We start from the raw sequence: 20,074 nt of genomic DNA on the forward strand, positions 1-20,074 counted from the left end.
CCTCAGATTGTTCACTTTGCTAATATAGCTATTGGCAATGAACAGTCATTTTTGTGACTTGCATTTTTTCCTACTTCTGTAGTCTCATTTCTTCCTGTGCTGTGTCTTACCTATTTTACCGCATGTGGAGATGAAATTATAGAACTATTTATGGCATTCAGTCATCTTGTGTTCCCACCACTCTGTATGATCATCTGAATCCTTGTTTCTCCTTTCACTTCCTGAAGTAATTAAAAAATGGTCACTGTTGAATTTCTCTGCCTGGGAAGTGCTAGTAGTGGAGGATCTGTCAGGTGCTAACGATGTTAGGGAGTACTTTAGGTCTGCACTGAGTATCTTGTCTGCAGGTTTTAGTACTCAACTTTTAGGACTTAAGCCCTGGAATATGTGTGCCTTTCAAGGCAAAGGTGAAACCTGAGAAAGCAAGGCTGACTGTTGTCATGTCACACTTTTCTTGCCCAGGCTGGTCTCTCTGAGTCTTGTTGCTCAAAGTACAGCAGCATCCCATTGCACTGATGAACTTTGTATTCTTTGGTATCAGAAGTTATTTGGTATCTAGATGATAGCATATATCTTGAAGCAGGTAATCTTGCCCTTGTTCTCTTTCTGTAGGTCACTAGGGAGTTTCAAAGAGACAACAAAAAGCAGCAAATGCTTAGAAGACAAGGGAGGAAGAAACCGTACTCTTGACTTTGTATCAGAACATCAAATCCAGGAGTTCTGATAATCTTGTCATGTTCTTGTTCCAGACAGTTTGTTAGCATGTGGTTAGCAAATGTTACAGGACCTGAACACCTCAGGAGAAATGTTGCAACACTGACAGGATTTTGTAATGGTGGTTTTGTAACTTTGATTCTTCATTTCTAGGGTAGATCTGGGGGCTCCCAACACAGTGCTGCTGCCTAAATCTGCTAATTGAAACATTGTAGACTGCATTTTTGTTCTAATCAAGAATAGCCCTAAGGATATTATGCCAGTTGGAAGGGATTTCTCCTCCCCCAGAATACTAATTCTCAATTTATTCTGTGTTGTGAATGGAGTAGTGTGCAACCATTTTTTTTTCTCTTGAATTGTTTCTTTAAGAGAGACTGGTAATGCAACCTTTCCAAAAATATTAAGGGTAAAATAGAACAGATTAGGACGGGTTTATTTTCTTCGTCCTTTTAACTGGGCAAAGTGAAGACCTAGTATGTATCAATAGAAGACTCAGTGTTTATTTTACATCCAGAGAACACTGTGAAAAAATATTTTATGACATTTTAAATGTTCTCAAAAATAGATGGTCTGTTTACAGCAGTACAGCAGGCTACAGTCTTGGTTTAGATGACAGTTGTATCTGAAAGACTTGTAAACTAATTTTCTTTAGATCCCAGTAATGTGTAGGTGGCCTTGAGGACAGCAATCAGGTATTTTTAGTGTCTTTACTCTTCATGGGATCTGGGCATAAAAATCCAAGTCTGTAGTTATGAAGGAGTGCAAGTACATGAGATCTACCCTTCCAGCTTTAAGCTGTGAAGTCCAAAATGGGGCTTTTGAAGACTTTTACAATCACTGGACTCCTAGGAAGCTTTGACACACTTAGCTATATAAAGGTCTGCACCTAGGTTGCCAAAGGCTTCAGCAGCTTGAAACTGTCTCCTGTGTAGGCCTTGTGAGGCTCAAATATTCTTTCTACCTATCACCCACAGAGGTGATGCAGGCAGCTTGGTAGCCTCAGAGTATGCCAAATTACTGACTCAGTAGCAGGTTGAAGGGGTGACCTTCTTTACTTTCTTATCAGAAACTATAGCATTCACCTAGGATGTGGAAAGCCTGTTTTCCTTTTGTGCTTGGGTGATTCATGGCCATATTTTCCAGATGAGAATCCTGACCACTGGTCTACAGAGTCATACTTGGTGCTTCCACTTCCGAAGTCTTTAAGACACTTGACGACCTAATTCCAGGGCAAGGGATTCAAGACATACTCAACATGATTTTCTGTGTGAGTTCAGGTTCCCTGCTTGGCATGATGGCTGTTTATGAATCCTCAGGTATCTGTGTTTCTGGGTACAGGTCATGGGCTTGGGAACTGTTCTCACTGTATGTGTGCCCAGTCCAGATCTTGCTAGTGCTGAGGGGCTGGATAGCCACTGCATCCCGTCTTCCTGGGAGGTCAGGGGGAAGAAGGGAACTGCTGTTTTTCCCTCTTTTCTGTCCCTCAGGCACCCAGTATGTTAAGTGCTCCTGGAGAACTGTGGAGGCTTGTTAACCTGTTGCTATCTTTCAGAGTTGATTTTAACCTCTATGACAGCACCTATACCAATTGTTGAGTTGTTCTTCCAAGTACCTTCTCTTTTCTTATGCTGAGCTTATTTTCAAGGGCATCTAAGGAAAGGTGCTAGGAAGTTGGTCTGAGTAGTCTTTCACACTAAGGTAACTTTACAGTAGCAGAGAATTTGATTGCTGCATATGGAATTTTAGACTGTGGCTCAATAAGCATCCTTAACTTGGAGCAAGTAAGTAGAGCCACTGGAAATAAAGGAGGCTATTCGTGTGAGTAGTTACACATGATTAAATATTTATGAAATAAGATTTTAAAATTACGACTGTCTGCAAGTATTTCATAAAACTGTGCTTCTGTCAGAGCCCCCCATACAGTAATATGAACCAAATTGCACTTTTTGACTTTATTATAAACTTCCGTTTGAAGCTGCAAAGGAGAATTCCAAATAGCTTGTAAGAGCTTCAGTTTAAACTTAGTGAATTACTTCAAATGTTACTGAGTTTTTAAATGGTCCTTGATATTTTTTTTTCTTTTTAAGGCAAAAAAAAAACCAACCCACAAATCCCAAAACTCCCCCCACAAAAGCCTGTTCTACACTACTTTGTGGGAAATGTTCTGAAGTTGGGATACGGATAAACCACAAAATACCAGAAATGTAGGTTTCATACCTCGTCACTACTGTCAGTAGTTCAGGTTGTCTCTTAAAACACTGCCAGCAGATTTCTAATGGTGGTCCTGGTTAAAGAAAAGTAAAAAACTCCCCAAACAAAAAGTCTCATCAGTTTATGAAGCTTGGAATGAGGTTTTTAATAAAGTGAGAATGGTAATGAGTCCATATATAGTTGCTTTGAAGAAAGCTTCAAAAAGACTTCTCACTGTAATAGGGGGAAAAAATATTTTCCCAAATCAATTCCTCCTAATCTCTAAATATCAGTCTGTGTATTTTTCCACAAAATTACCAAAAGCTATTGACCTGAGGGATTTGTTTTCCATTCCGAAGTCTTGCAATTTTCCTCCTGGCTAATTACAGCCTATTACTCTAGACTTTGGTCCTTTAGCAGTAACATTTTCCATCTTAAGATGGGTTGTCCCATTCCAGTGAAGAGCATGTTGTCTGAGTGCTGAATGGAATTACTACCAGTGGAAACTATGCTGCAAGAGGCTCGAGAAAGCAGCTGCTGTGCAAACCTCAGCTGTTTTTTCCATCCTCCGGAGCACTGGTAATTAGCATAGGGAAGCTGACTAATGTGCTGACGTCACCTCTTTCCAGTCGCAGCTTACATTTTGTTCCTGACTGCCTCAAAGCATGCAGGACTTTGTTCAGGAATTCGCTGTCACATACAGGATGCTCTGAAACCTTTCTTTTGCTTTGCTTTTTTTTTTTGTTGAGGGGCTGGACTTGTTTCCCTTATAAACACTGCCTGCAGGACCAACGGCTTCCTTAAGTCCTTGGCTTCTTGCGGAACAAGCAGCATTGCTTTACTGAAGCATAAAATGCATTTCAGAAATTTTAACTACAGTTTTAGTTCTCTGATTGCCTGTGTGGCAGATAGCGATGTCTTCAATCAAGCAGAAACAAGGGTATGTTCTGTCTTTTGTGGTTTATTCTTGTGAACTACTGGAATACTGAAGTATGTAGCTGCTGTTTCAAATTGTCTAAAATACCTTGATACCCCTATGACTTGTGAGAAAAATTCAGTTTGATATAAGGGTCTTGGGTCTTAGAAGTCTGCAACAGTATGCTCTGACATGAATTACGAACTCTGGAAGTTACTGTGTCTTAAACTGTGTGGGTTTGAAAATGATGAGAAGTTTACCTCCAGACTTCGACTGTCAGTATAAAGTACTCTTCACTTCCGTATGTGCTTTCAGCAAATGTTTAAATTATAATTTTAGTGGTAAGATTCACATCATTTATAGCATGCTTTATACTTTCCATGGGATTTTTTTTTTTCTTTGGGCTGGCACTGTAGTTAAGAGAATAATGTTAAAACTATAAGAAGTCCTCTCAGGTTTTTATTAACTGATTAGAATTAATATAATGTAAGTATCCAGTCCTGATACAGTGAATTTTTGATTGCTAGGATACCTTAGAGACAAAAATAACATTTTGTTTATTGTTGTATTGCTAGCACGACATTTATGACCTCTAGAATCACACATTTAGAAAACAAATTATATATATATGGCACAAATCTTGCAGGTACTCTCTGAGTTGGTGTTGAATGGGAACTTTAAAATGCGACTTAGTGTGGGTTTTACTTACTTTTCATGGTTGCATCCAGCGCTCTCAGAGTACAGGAGGCTAACAGATACAGGCTTTGTGTGTGGAGGGTCCTCGCCTTGTTTCACAGCTCGTTTTGAAGAAGCTTAAGTGTGGCTCAGCAAGAAGCGGGACAGCTCTGATACTTTATTTTTGAAACATAGTGGTTCTGTACAGGGCTGTGGAGAGTCTGTGAAGAAGAACTTTACAGGAAGGAAAATCAAATTTTGAAGTAATCGCTGCCTTCTTATGTGACGTTTGTTGCTTTTCTCTACTAATTCAAAGCCTAACAGTAAAAAAATGAGGCAGTGTGATTTTACTTACTTGTTTCTTTTGGCTTTGTATTGATATTCTAGTAAGCTTTTATGAAGAGAAAAGAATACCCGAAATCTGAATGCTTGATCTATTGCCATCACTGAAAAAAGGCTTGTGACTCGTTAATGGGCTCTCAGTTTGAGCCTGAAACACTTTACAAAAGCATGGCAGCTTCAGAGCCTCCTGCTTCTTTCTCATCTTTTTGTCTGGCATCATAAAGTAAGACTGGAAGCACTCTTCATGTAAATGATATGAAAAATAGCCAAGTCAGGTTTGCATAGGTGCCCTAGGAGCACAAACCCAAAGTTTAAAATGAAAATAGCCAACTAGTGGTAAAGGTGTTTGTCTTTCATACAGATAGGACAGCAAAGTGACAGCTACAGATCTATAAAGGTATAAGGTTTTGGTCCAGTTCCTACTCTTACCATACAGTCAAAGCAAGGAATGTGCCAAAGGTCCTTCAGGAGTTGTATGGTTTGTCCTGAAGATTTTTTAGGAAAGATAATGAGAGCTTTTTTAGAATTCAGTTCCAAAAATAGAAGAGGCTGTTAAACCAGAGTTCAGTAATAGTATGTAAATTTTCTTAAAGTAGCAGCTATTAAAACAGGAGGTGTTCATGAACTTTATTATATGGATGCTGAGACACTGCAGAAAAATAACATTTGTCTTGCTTTTGTTTTGTTGGGGTTTTTTCTTGTGTTTTTACATTTTCTTCTATTAAAACTGTTGTGTTGGTTTCCTTGAAAATTGCATTCTCAGACAAAGGTGTGCCTGACAGACTTTTTTTTGTATAATAATTTTATAAAGCAAGCATTTCTTTTCAATTTGTTACCAATACTATTATTTCTTTGTGTCGCTAAGTCAGAGTATCATGTCTAGCACTAATAATAATCCATTTTCAGTAAAGATGAAAAACGCTGCTATATAGCCAAAAAGCGCTAGGTTAGACAAATTCGTTATAGAAAGAGAAAAGAAGAAAACTAAATCTGTTATAAATAGATCAATGTTCAAGAGTGGTAGTATGCTGCTACTAGTAACTGCAATTTATTTCTATATTTCTTTAAAGAAAGTGTAGTGTTTTGCCTATTAACTTTCTTCTCTGGTCCTTTCTTTTCAGGCCAAATTTGAATCACTATTTAGAACATTCGACAGAGATATCACCTTTCAGTATTTTAAGAGCTTCAAAAGAGTACGAATAAATTTCAGTAACCCTTTATCTGCAGCAGATGCTAGAATCCAGTTGCACAAGACAGAGTTCCTTGGAAAGGAAATAAAACTGTATTTTGCTCAGGTAAGTCTTGTTATGATTATCCTTACAAGGTACTAAAGCATAACTTAAGCATGATAAGTTTCCACAGGTCTTCAGTCATGCTAATGAACACTTAATTTTTTTTCAGTTTGATTATAGAATCACAGGTTATTCCAAAGCTACAAGTATTTGGAGGTGTTGCATACTTCACATTTATGTCTGTATTGTTTTGGTAATCTGGAGGAAAGGGAGTAGATGACAGTAATCGGCACAATCAAAGGATTAATGGGGTGGGGAAAGCCAAGTAGCTCTGCCAGCAGTACACACTTACACACATGCTTGCTCAAGTAGTATCTGAGGGAATCCAGAGAGCTGCAGATTCAGGACTACCTGGTGATCCTGCTCTCACTGCTGCAAATCATTTGGTTAGCACATGTGTGTACTTGGAGATCACTATCAGTGCAACTCTACAGCTGGCTAGCTCTGCTGCTGAAGAGGTGAAACTCAGGTTCTGGTAATCTGGGGTGTTTTTTGGTAGCTGCTGTGTATTTTCCTCCGCAAATTACATGGGAAAATTAGTCTATGTGTGTCTGTTTCAGATGTCCCTAGGGACAGTCCTGAAGGAGCCAGTTTATTTATATACCTTCTAGAATTCTCACCACTCTCACTTGTGGTAATGAGTTTCAACACCATTTGTCATTAGGCCTTAAAGCCCATATCCAGCTTCTTCCTACTTCAGTATTTTAAGGGCATATAATTTCTGGTGAAATTCTTGTAAAAACCCGTGATGAGAAGATGTGGATGTGCATAATTCATTGCATGTTTCATCAGAGTTAATGAATGTGGTGGCTTGTCTGTATTTTGTATACTGAGTCTTTCATATAGCTCTCTTCAATAATATAGTTACATGCTGCCACCTTGAGTGCCTGTTACAGCATAACATCTATCCAAACCTTAAAACAGCTCATGAATGATGGATTCATTGATAATAGTGAAACAGTGTTGGCTTTTATGCTTTTTCCAGACTTTGCACATTGGAAGCTCACATTTGGCACCACCGAATCCTGACAAACAGTTTTTGATTTCACCTCCTGCCTCTCCACCTGTTGGCTGGAAGCAAGTGGAAGATGCTACTCCAGTCATTAACTATGACCTTTTATATGCTATCTCCAAGTTAGGACCAGGTAAGGAGGAGTAGAAACAGTAGAATTTTGTTTGAGTAAAACACCTTTTAAATTGTCTGAATTTCTAGAATGTTTTGAGTTAATTACTGTCAACCAGGTAAACTTGAGATGTCAGAAAAAAAGTATTAGTAAACAATAGTTTCATACACACATACTAATTAAAAGTTTCCTTTTAAGTTTTAGCAATACCAAAAAGATGCCAGTAGATCTTAAATACTTAAGGGCTTATTAAGTAGTAAGTTGGTCCTTTTCCCCCTGAAAGCTCTGTTATTGACATGCCCTGCAGTAAGCTCATTGACGGATCTGTGATCCCTTTCCCTATGAGATTTTTTCATATATATTGTGAATATTGAGCTCTATAAAGCTTGCCTCTTGACCGTGATGTTTGTTGGAATATGAAGTTAATGACTTGGTACCAAGGACCAAGCAAGGTTACTCTAGCACAATGGCTTGTGTGTTTCTGAAGAACTGGAGGCAAGAGGTTTTTCCTGTATGGAGCTGCTTGTTGCACCAGATCCACTTCATAAAGTTCTGAGGGAAACAGCAGAGACCACTTCAGAGCCTTGACATGCTAGAGTGTGCTGCTTGGCACAGGTCTTAGCTCTTCTGGGCAGCTGATGTGCATATCACTGTAGTGGTCTTAATGGAGACTGTTCTTTCCACTGAGAGGTTGTGAGTATAAAGTAACAAGGAAAAAAATTCAGGGGAGCTGATCAGGAAAGTGGTGAAAGGAAATAGTTTGCCCTTTCGCTGACATAATGTAAGATTAGACCCAAAAGCAATTTTGGAAAAACAAGACTGCAGATCAGTGGCCAATAAAATTTGTATCATGTCACTTCTACACACTGGTTGTATTATATGAGTGTTTGACATTATATGTGCATGAAGCCTGCTGACTAGCTCTGCTCCTCCACAGAATGCAAGAATAGTGTTAGAGCACCTCTGTGTGAAGTGGGAAGAGCTGTATCAAGCCTTCTTAAACTGAAATCTTTTGGGGGCAAGGAAGATCCTGTGGTTTTGCTGTCATTCAGGAAAACAAAGTCTTCCTGAATGTAGTACAGTGGATAGATAATCTTGCATGCTTTAAAATTACAAAAACCCACCAAGAAGACTTACAAATGCTCATGTAGAATGCTTTCTTGAATACCTAGGGTAATACACATAAACTGGCTTTTAAGCAAGCAGCTGAGCTATGTTGATTTGAAAACAGAACCAAAATACTTTGGAGTGGTAAATGTAACTATTGGCAATGCACTTGCCTGCACCATTGAATGCCTTGTGACATCAGATTATTGTCAAGTGTATACTTATGCATTTTTATGTATTCCTCTTCTCAATTTCTTTCATACTTTTCTACAGAACTGATGCTTTTTAACAAGTTTTGCTGATATTTTAACTTTCAGGAGAAAAGTATGAGCTACATGCTGCAACTGACACTACTCCCAGTGTTGTCGTCCATGTATGTGAGAGTGACCAGGAAAACGATGTGGAAGAAGAAACAAAGAAACCGAAACCAAAAATTATTCAGACGAGAAGGCCAGATTATACTCCTACCCATTTTAGTTGAACTGCTGTTGTTTTTCCAAGGTTGCAAGTAGATATCTGCAAGGGGAAAATTTACTGTGGAAACAGCAGGTCACAGGTTTGGTGGCAACAGCAGCAGTTACAATAGGAGAAATTCCAATATAAGTTTGCTCAGAAAAAATATAGGAAGTTTCATCCTTACTCTTGATGCTGCGAGTTGATGGATGCCATGAGGGTATTCCCAGATTGCTGGGAGCAAAAGATAGGCAGAAGAAGACATTTTGAGACATAACAGGACAAACTAGGTTTATTTTTTTGGGGGGGTGCTATAAGCTGTTCCATTATAAAGCAGCTGGGGGAAGCTTTCTTTGTTCTAACTCACAAAAATCCTCAAACTAATAGGCTAGTCATTGTGTGGAGTACATAGCGATAACAGAGCTGGTTTTAAAGATTAAAGTATGGGAACTCTAAACCTTTTTCTTAAAATAGATTTTGTGCATGTGTATTCCTGGTCTTCTAAAGTAACTTTGCATTATTTTCTATAGTTTCTCACATGTTTCTGGAAATCTGGGGAATTGTTCAAAGTATTTATTATCTCAGCATCCTGGACTTACTACTAGATGTGTATATACATATATATTTATATTTGTTTTTATTGGCACTCATTTTCCAGAAGACATAAGATTTCTTCAGCACCTTATTTTGGTGCTATGTAACTTGTGCTTTTAAAATTTTAACCTTTTAAATGCCTATGTAGGGTTTTATCTGGCAAAGTAATGGAAAAAGTGCAATAGGAAAGTTGTTTAAACAAGTTAATTTTAAATTATTTAAGTTCAAATAATTTATATCTTCAGTAACGTCTGTTTGATAGCTTTGACTTTCTCATTTGGAAAAAATGTTGCATATTCACAACAATGTAATTTTTCAGTGAAAACCATAATATTGGAGAGATGTGAACTCAGTATGTGAATCTGCATTCTTGTGAGAAAAGTTTTAACATGATTGAAAAATTGCACACAGTGTGTAGAACAGCAAAGAGAGATGGAGTGCCTTTTCCTCGTTCATTCCCAATGTGAACTGTTCTACAAGCTACACACTTGTACCTTTTTCTACTGGCTTTCTATGTTCATAAATACAATCTTTCTTAGCTTTGCTTCCAAAATAAGCTGGTATTTAGAAATGTTTAATGCCAAGTAATGGTGCATACTTAAGTAATGGGTATCTGTGGGAGAAGCTTTAGGGCTTTTTATATGTTAGTGTGAAAAGACAGAAGCCTATGGCATACAACTTCAGAGGAAGAAAGACAAAAGTGTATTTTACTATTTGTTTTTTTAAATGGAGATCCTTACATTGAAATAGATTTCAGGATTATTTTTCTTTTTTTTTTTTTTTAAGAGATAGTAACTGAAATCTGTGGGAAAATGTAACTTACAGTTTTAGAAAGGAGATGTTTGAAGCTTCTCAACATGTTTTTAGAAATCAAAGAATGATTCTCTGTTAGTTTGCTTTTGCCAGAGTTGGTCTGAGAAAGAGTTTTGTAGCTGGGAAATTCATTCTGTGCCATCTGAAGCAAATATTGACTGAAATGCCCAGGTTCACACCTTGGTTTTTAAATAAATAATATATTTTTAAAAAAATATGTAATGAAACCATTCCAATCTGTGGTGCAGTGTTATTGAAGGCCTCTTATAATACTAAGCAAAACAGAGATTGATACCCTGCAACTACAGAGAGCAGGAATATGTTGAACTTCAGTAATACCTGCAGTATGATCTTGGTTTGATTGGGGTGCCCTGTAAACTGAAACAAACACTGGTACTTGGACCTAACTCAAGTAGCACTCTCTCCATGTTAACAGTGTTAAGAAGAGCTAATGCCATGTATTGATGGAGCCATGTTTTATGGACATGGGGGTACATAAAGTTATTTTGTGTTACTAAGGTGTAATGATCAGCTTGATACATGTACTGCTTGTTAACATGCAAAATAAATAAAATGGAGAGAAACTTTGTAGGTTTGCTACAACTGCCTTTAAACCTTTCCAAGATTTCTTCCATGTTTCTCAAATTACTGCTGGACTTCGTGTTTCACTTCATTTAATTTAAAATTGTTGGAATAACTCCTATTCTGTCCTTTTTCCATCTTTCCATGCTTACCAATTAAAGCATTTGTTTGGCATTAGAAATCCAGATAGTTAACTGTTGTTTCCTAGCAATCTGAAGACATCAGTGCTACCTTTCAATCAAAAAGAGCATGATGTTAAATACTAATATGGTTTTTGTCACTTTTAGTACACTGGCATCTGCATAACAAGGTGGACATTAGAAACCATGGAAGTCTTGGGATGGTTACAGTCTGTTTCCCATTCTGATGGAAGTTGTAAACAACAGTTGTGAAACAGTAACTTGCCTGCATTTCTGGTTGTATATCCTGGGTTGTGCCACCTTCTGTTATCATTACTACAGTGTCCTGCTTGCTTTTCCTGTTTGCTTTTCCTGTTGTTTCTTGGGTTTATTTTGGTTTTTTTCTAATGTTCAAATGAATGCTTAGTTGGTATTTTATACAGTTCTATAGTATAGGACATACTTAAATTAAAATATTTTGTTGTCTTCTTGTAAATTTGTGGTATTTATGCACGAAACTAGTTGAAGATTTTGCACCAGAATCTGGACTTTAAACTTCCAAACACTTCTCACTTGAAAAAAAAATGTGAGAATATTGTCCCAAGTCACATCCTTACCAACCAAATGAGTTTATTTAGCGAAAAGCTTTCCAGCCCTCTGCTTGAGACTTGCATGATCTCAAGTATAAGAGTCTCCCAATGAATAAAATACAGTCCAGAATATTCCCATTAACAACTGATTCATCTGTGCCTGAAGTTGACATGCTTCCTAATAAAGGTATCAACATCTCACTATTCTATAATAATCCCTATGCATTCATAATATCCTTGCCAGTTTTATTCTACAACATCAATAATTCTGTTTTTAAAATTCTTGAAATATGAAGATATACCAGCATTTAAAGGGCTTTATCTAGTTACTGTCTTTGTGTTACAAAATATGTTATGCAAAAATACATTGAAGGTTTCATTCCCAATTTGGATAGAAATCATTCTTCTTTACTTACAAGTGGGAAGTATTGATGTAAGGAGTCATTCTGTACACACAGAAGTCATTTGAAATTGTAAAGTGCTGCTGCTCATCAATAGCAGGCTACCCAGGGGATTTCTTGTATAGAGTAACAGAAATAACTTCGTCCTGAAGTGATCTAATGAAGGATAGAATCTGGAATAGCAATTCCAACTGAGCCATCTTGCTTCACACAGATAACCTCATTTATTTTATTTTTTGGACATATTGCCCATGTTTTATCATTTGCCCTCTGCATAAGGATGCATAAGCATGCACAATCTCCGTAAATCTAGTAAGGGTTCACTAGCATTTGTTATTTTGCAAGACCTGCTGCCAGCTTGGTGACATACATTCCTGGTGTTGGATTATACATTTGAGCATGCATTGCTGCATTAAGGACCTTGAATTCAACAACATGTAAGACTGAAGTTTGTTGCTTTAAAGATGAGGATTTTGTTTTTCAGAGTAGCAACAAGTGTTGTAACTTTGATATTTGAAATACCAGACAAGTGTATTAGTTGATCTTCTTGTGTCGTCCAGACTTGTCAAGGGTGGGGAAGGAATGAACTCCAGCAACTCTTCTCTCATACCATTTTAACAGTTAAAGCATGGATTTTTGCCTTAGGCATAATCACCTGCCTAGTCAAGTTTTGCTTTGTCGCACTAGAGAAAATGTCTTGGGGAAGACAAGTTCTTTAACTTGAAATTGTGATTTGTTTCTCCAAAGCTCACTTGCTTGTTCTGGTATGTCTTGAACCCTCTCCCAGTTCCAAGCATACAAAATGGCAACCTTTAGGCATAGACTTAAGTTCAGAAATATTCTTCCTAGGTCTGAAGTTCAGTTGTTATGCTGCTGCAATCATCTTTGGTTTTAGCTTAACCAACACACTTTAGAAACATTTCTCAGAAATTTAGACTTGCTTAATACTTCTATTAATTCATGCTTGCATATCTAAAAAGAAGAAAACAAAACAACCAGTGATAACAAAGATTAGACATCCACCAGTGTACTGTACAGTAAATAAAGCAAGACCACAAAGGTGACTCAGTCAATTAGTAGGTGATGGGATGGATCTGGCAGGACTGGATTTATTTTCAGTGACAAAATTCCCATTGATAAAGTAGTGACTATCACGCTTGAACTTCATATCACTTACCTTGCCTGTTTTGGGGTGGTTTGGTTTGTTTTCAGTAACTGGCAGTTGTTTTTTTACTGTAGTAAACTTCATCTGAGTTATGAAAAGAATAAAATTATGGGTGTTTAAATATGAAAGGTTGAACAGGGAGGAAGGGGGCACTTTGTTACTTCTGTCATTTATGTCACTTGTTCTGTTTTGGACCTTCTGCCTCTCAAAGACCAGCTCAGGAAGCTCCAGTTTTTCCTAATGTTCCTTCCTGCTCTTACTCCTGCTCTTCTTCCACAAGATGTTTTTCCGTATTTCCAAGAGACTCAGAGCCTTTAAGGTTTACAGGAATTTCCTTTCTGAAATTACTTTTTTCTCTTACCCAAGGTAGGCACAGCTCAGTGTCTGTGGCTCCAGAATTTTGGTACAGGCTTTGCAAAGGTCTTGTATGCTGGTAGCACAGCACACGGAGGACACTGACAGGAACTCTTTTAGTAGTCTTCAGTCTGGTGCTGCTCTTGCTGCTAGATTTGGAGTCTGCCAGTGATGACTTTCATATTTAGAGTGGTTATGTGTTTATAGCTTCCGCTTTGTACTTTTGATACTTTCTGTAGAGTGTGAATTTGTTGGGGTGGCATTCTGGGGAGTCTGTATCTTTGTCCTGTCTTGAAATCTTTCTTCTGCTTTATTTTTTGTTCTTCCTATACATTGGAGTTCGTCACGTACCATCTATCAGGTAGGTCCTTTATCTCCGTAAATTTTGCTTTTAACTTTATTTGTGTGGACCTACCTACACTTTGAGTGTGTGCATGTTTTCTTGCCATTGAAGTTGTGCCAGGAATTCATTTTGGCAGTTTCATTACTGCCACATCCCACTTGAATGAAACCTCAAAGTGGTAACTAAGAACTTTTCCTACATTCACCTAGTCCTCAAGGTGTCTTGTCCTTTATTGATCCTAATGAAATTATATCTGATTTTCTCTGTGTGTGGTGATACCTTCACTACTTCTGTAGGCTTGGGAACAAGTCAGATTCGTGAATATGATGCTGGCTGCTATCTGCCATTGTCCAAATCTCTGGAAATTTTGATGGTGTCTGTCCTGCCTGGCTACCACTTCTTAAGTCATGTGAGGATAAGCTTCTCCAAGGATATACATGTGCAAAGAGCCCAAGAGTATTAGCAGGAGTTTGACTTGTATCTATTTTTTTTAACGTTTATCAGCTATTAATTAGTTTTCAACTTGCCATGCTTGCTAGCTAGGATAGACTCCTTGCATCGCAGAGTACTTGTATTTGATACTCAGGATTTCAGGGGTAGCCAGTGTTTTGTTAACAATTCTCTTGTTTCCAAATCTGTTTTATTCAGTTCCATACCTGGAGCCTTGTTAAAGGTTTTCCAAAAAGGGCTTGCTACAGAAATCTGGAGGAAGAGGTAGAAAATGTATCTATGATTCTTTGTACCACTTGAGTGTTTTGTCTTAATATTTGGAGTTACCCTGACACCAAGTCTGTAAAAGTGCTAAAGAGGAAAAGCTCTAAAGAGGTCTTGTACATGTCATTCAGGTAGACATTACCATTGACTCGAATTATTTTTGTGGGAATACATTGTGCTTCTTGGGGTGCCTAGGGGCACTGTGAGATCTAGACATGTTCTGGAACTCTTTGAGTTCTCTGCTGCTGTGTATTTCAGTGGTTAAAAGTTTATACTGTGGTGTCTGCCAAAATCCAGTGATTACTTCCTCTTCTCCCTTGTGTCATACACTGATATCCCCTGGTTCTCACAATCTTTTCTGTAATAGTTCTTATAAAGCTTTAAAATGCATCTTTCAAAACCTGCCAGGCTTTCAAATAGATTTTGGTCAAGTTATCTTGGTGGTGTTTCCTTACAGTCTACCTTTCTTCCAGGAAATTCAATAGTCTTTCTAATGTTATGTATCTGTAGTATTCAAGGAATCAATAGAAGCTTGCAGCAAGTAGCCATTTCTTGTTACAGCATTGCAAGTCTTTGGGTAACTTTCACAGGAATTTAGCTTTTAGGATTTGCAGACTCCTATGCTTTTATTTTGTGATTCAGTGTGCAAATGAAATTATGTATGGTTCTTGGTGAGCTGATAGTTCCTGCCAGGGTGTTCTAGGAAGGTCCAAAGAAGTTCTGAAAACTAGAGGTCTTGAGTTGGGTTGTAGCTTCTAAGTCAGCTTTTGCCTGAGGAAGCTATTAGAATTCTGACTTCAAAAAGGGTAAAAAATGAAAACTCAAAGCTTACTGCTTAGTATACAAGAACCAATCAATAGGAATGATTTGGAAACTAAGGAATTGATCTGGTAGTGATCTCTAAAAAGAGATCCTGAATCTGTTTGTTTCATTTCAAGATGCTATTTTCTGGGGTGTTTTTTTTTTTTCCTCTTTTTTCTCCCATTCCTGTCCTTTCCATTAACCAGTTTGTGTGCTGTATGATTCGAGTAGCAACTTACATCCTAACTTGAATGCAGTTCTCAACAGAAATGTCAATCTGCCTTGTTTTCTTTGTGGGCAAGTAGAGGAGACTTGTGTGATGAGAGCCTTAAAGTATTAAGTAAGTGGTTTAATTTAAATGAACTGAAAGAGGTGCGTAGAGGTGCCCATAGGTGGAGCTAAATATCAAGCAATCTCATTGCATACTACTGAACAAACCTGAAAACTCAATCTCAACTTACAGCTAAGGGTTCCCATCACAATAATAGATGTGGAAAAGAAATCGTTTCACTATTAGATTATGAAAGTATGGTATTTCTTAATCCATTTGAATATAGGTGGTTTGAGAAGTATCTGTGGTGTATAGGAAATCTTGTAGCAAAATACTTCTTAAAGGTAATCATGAGCTATTTTAGCAGTAAGTTGCAGTGTGGCACACTGCTTTGCTTAGTTTCATTGGTATTACTCATGAGGAAAAGTTTACATATGCAAAGTGTTTGAATCATCCTACTAAGAAATCTTACTTTTCAGGGCAGGTTAACTACTGGAAGATAGCTAGCAGCTTGTTTCACATCTCAACTTGTTAGAAGGCCACAAGGACACAGTACAGGTTTTGAAGATTTTTGTTTGCGTTTGTACCTTTGGTACTTCATAACCTCTAAAAAGCACATGGAGCATGGACCAAATATTTCATGGCCAGGTTGCTTCCAATACTTAACATTGTGAGTGTCCCTGTATACAAGTAAGCATGCATACTTGTAACATGGGGCTAATCCAAGTGATAAAGCATTTTGTGTATGACCTGCTTATGTTAGGGTGTAGCAGTTCCATGGAGGTAAGTTTTCCATCACTGAAAAGTCGTCACTGAGATGCTCACATAACAGGAAAAACAAGTTACAAAAGGCTGACATTCACTGCAGGCTTGCAGTGATCGCCAATGCTTGCAATTTTGCAGATGTCTTTATATCATATCTTTTCAAAATAGTGTTGATTCAACTTGTAATTAAGTGCACCAGCTCAAAGGAAGCATAACCAGCCGTGAAGCTACCTGTTAAAAGCGGGGTATGATTTTATGCCAGAAGTTAGAAGCTATCTGGGATGTAGTTACATTTGTTTCACATTATCACTTGCTCTACTGGCTGCCTTGTCCTAGCTTTGTGCTACATAAAGGAAATTAAAAATTAATTACATTACATAGCCATTAGACACATTTATATTATGAGAAAAACTTCAAAGTGTTTTTCTCAACTTCTCTTGTTAAAACCTTTTGCCTTAAAGGGGCACATTGGACACATGCAGTGAAAACTGGCTGGTTGCAAACATAAAAGGTGAAGTTCAGATACCCTGCTCTTTGTGACCCACTATATAAAGTGATGCAAAGTCACAGGGTGTATTTGACTTGGACCAGTTCACCGAAAAGCATTTCTTAATGTGAGTTACTGTCAGGCTAATACAAAGAGGGTGAGCTACCTAAAGTACCTTTCTGGGCCTTTTCCAAGCTTGGAGCTGAGCTGTGTTGGATTGAGCTTTTCTTATGGTAAGTAAAGCAATGACCAATTTCCTGGTGTTACTTGAGTTGGGGAAAAACATGACCTGACACAAAAAGCAGTTGCACAGCTTTTTGTGCCTCGTTTTCCACCCTTTTGTCCCTTCTGTGAAATGAAGTTTAATCAAGCTGACCTGTCATGGCATGGCTTGAAGCAGTAAGGTACTGAGACACTTGTAGTGTCTGAAGTGACTGAAAAGGTTCAGGTGCCGAAGTGCTTCTGTGTGGTAGGGCAGGGGGATTCACCCCTGCCTTGGTTGATACCCTGCTCAGTAAGGACAAACCAACCAGCAGTCAGCTGGCACTTCACCAGAGCAAACGTGTGGAGATTTTGTGTGCATTAATTTCCCTAGAAAACAGCAGAACTTTCAGTGTTAGTATCTTCTCCATGTCCCTCTTATGTGCTGTTCTAATGGTTCTGAAAATGCTGTTTCTGATCTCTTGAGAACTGCAGAAACAGACAGCTGGTGACGTCTAAAAGCTGCAAGGAAATTTCTGTTCAGCCAGGTAATTATTTCTCGAAGTATATTTTAGATGGTTTGTGTATATGCCATAACTCATCCAGAGGAGGGAGAGTATGCAAAGAGAATACACATGCTAATGCAGCCCTTTTGAGAGGGAACTGCAGTTATCTTGCTTGTTCCAGCACTCAAGGTCAAAACTATTGCAGGTCATAACATGCAGTATTCTGTCCGAAGGCAAATGGGCTAGTTTGTATGAAGGGTGCCTGCAAGGACTTTAATTTCTTGTAAAGGGGGGAGGATGGGGGGAAGCTGCAGCAGAAAAATGTTTTGCCTGTAATTGCTTTTCCAGTCTGCATAAAATGTCTCTGTCTGAACCAAGGTAGCTGCCTAAGCTATCTTAACATGCACTCCTTAGATATACTGGAGTTATTCTAAAGACTGAAAGGGTTGGGTTTGTATTTCCTCAGCCATGTACAGGATTTCATCCAAAGAGATGGGAAAGGCTTTCAAGAAGGGTTTTGTATCCTGAATACCATTGCTCCGGATGTGGTTTTTTAAATGAAATTTAATAAGGTGTGATTTTAAAGAAAAGCAAGTGGCAGTTGGATTCAGGAAAGAGAGGGAGCATGCTGTGATGGAGAAGGTGGTAAGAGACAGAGGGAGGACAGAAAGAAACCCTAGGAGCAGGTGAGTGGATTTGGACTTAGGAGACTGGGAGGAAGCATGAACACACAGCAGCTGTCACTAGTGTCTTGCTGGTTTGCTGTGGCATTTAAGGTGGTTGTTCATTTGTGACCTGATAAATGACTAGATCCAAGTGGCTTCAAGGACACAGGGAAGGTGTGTAGGGAAAGAGATGAGCACAGCCCCTGTCCTTTCCCCTGGTCTGTGCTCCCTGGTTGAGAAGATGCCTTGCCAAACCACACTTGGGACTCTGCCACCATGTCCCCTCTCTGGGCTGCAAGCAGTTGACTATCAAGCATCTCAGGTTATACGCTGGTATCTGTCACACTCTTACTTCTGCCGGTGTCCTAACCAGGATGGTCAGCAGCTGCTGCAGTTGTTCTTGGTCATAAAAGGGTTACCTGGCAACTTGGAGTGTGAGGCAGCCAGATGTCAGCCCTGGCTCCTTGGTTTATGGCAGGTCTTCAGGCATTCCTTAGGAAAAGGAGAGGCAAAAGAGATTTCTGAGGTGGAGAAGAGGAGTCTGTCTGTAGGGAAGAACCAAAAACAGGGAAAGTTTGACATGGGCATCAGAGCAAGCTCTGCTCAGATTTCCTCTTCCACCACTCCTCAGTGCCGTCACATATGCCTCCTTATGATAGATGCAGCAGTCCTCCATGTTCTGTATATTCGCTGGCAATACCACTGCTGTAGGGACCATCACACTGATCCCCTTTGTAATAGTAGCTCTGATCCAGCAGCTGGACCTGTGCCCCCGGCACTCCACCTTCCTTTCCCAAGACACATATTCTGTGTCACCAGGTTGCTCACGCAACACTTGATACTTCTCAACTCCCTAACCTTCAAGTTTTTGAGGTTCACAGAGAGTAAGCCTCTACTTCCTTATGCTCTAAGTTCCTCCTCTGTATTTCACTGACCTTCCTTTGCCACCTAAACCAAATGGACAGGTCTAATGGCCTTACAGGTCATGGTGCCGCTGATCAGGATCTCAGCTTCACGGTTCAGCCAAGAACAACTATGGTATTATTTTTAAAATTAGGAGTGAATATAATACCTTAATTTTAAAGCTAAGGATTTACTTAAGCATTTTCTGAGAGGGTTTTTTTTTTTAGGTTTCATGGAAAATACACAATTCAATAACAGGTACGCATACATGCATGTTCTGTGCTATATAGCTGAGCTCATCTTCTGAAGGACCAGTGTTGCTGCACTGTAAGGAAGTCCACTTAGATTCAGTGTGCTTGCAATAAGCAGGGAAAAGATAACCTAATTATGATGGAAGACTTAGTAGTGTGAGTGAAGAGTTCTGCTGCCTTAGATCTCTTGACAAAAGGCAAGATGAAAAGCTTCAGGCTCATGAAAAGAATGCAGTTTATACTGTGGGATATCTTCAAGAAGTGACAGTTGTACCTACCAGTAAGGCTTGGAATTCATTTGGGTGAGTCGTGGCTAGGTTGAAATCTCAGATGTACTAAACTAGTCATATTATTTAAAAAATATTTTTAAAGAAAACCAAGCAAATAAAAGCTAAACAAAAGCCTCCCAGGCAATTTGATGAGTAACCATGAGTTCTCTAGGTACCCTTAGCTCTGGATACTCTCTCCTTTCAGGGCAGCATGATAGAATGGAAACTCTGACACAATCTTAATTATAAGCTAGTGCTGCTATAATATAGCTGCTGTAGGTAGGTCAAAAAGCTTGCTGAGCAAGGTATGCTGTTGCAGCACGTACTCACTGAGTAGCAGTTCTAATGGGTCACTGTTGATTAAGGAGAGTGGTTTAGCAGTCAGAATCTTTACATGAGATTATAAAGAAGGTGCAGTACATGATAAGAAGGTGCAGTAGCATGACATTAATCTCTCTGCCAAATTG

At 38.7% G+C, this 20,074-nt stretch overlaps 1 protein-coding gene across 2 annotated transcripts in view; it reads left to right on the forward strand.

Annotated features, from left to right (window-relative positions):
- RCAN1 (regulator of calcineurin 1) overlaps positions 1–9,694 on the forward strand; it is a 39,425-nt gene extending 29,731 nt beyond the window's left edge. The window contains exons 1-4 of one of the 2 annotated variants that reach the window (XM_005151665.3): positions 3,550–3,844; positions 5,959–6,132; positions 7,115–7,274; positions 8,678–9,694. In XM_005151665.3, coding sequence (XP_005151722.1) covers positions 3,758–3,844; positions 5,959–6,132; positions 7,115–7,274; positions 8,678–8,841 — 585 coding nt within the window. In that variant the 5' untranslated portion in view covers positions 3,550–3,757 and the 3' untranslated portion in view covers positions 8,842–9,694. Of the gene's footprint in view, positions 1–3,549; positions 3,845–5,958; positions 6,133–7,114; positions 7,275–8,677 lie in introns of those variants that run through there. The other variant, XM_034074415.1, reaches the window with a different exon arrangement.
- The last annotated feature ends 10,380 nt before the right edge of the window (positions 9,695–20,074 follow it).

Source organism: Melopsittacus undulatus, chromosome 2 (assembly GCF_012275295.1).
Source record: "Melopsittacus undulatus isolate bMelUnd1 chromosome 2, bMelUnd1.mat.Z, whole genome shotgun sequence".
NCBI lineage: Eukaryota > Metazoa > Chordata > Aves > Psittaciformes > Psittaculidae > Melopsittacus > Melopsittacus undulatus.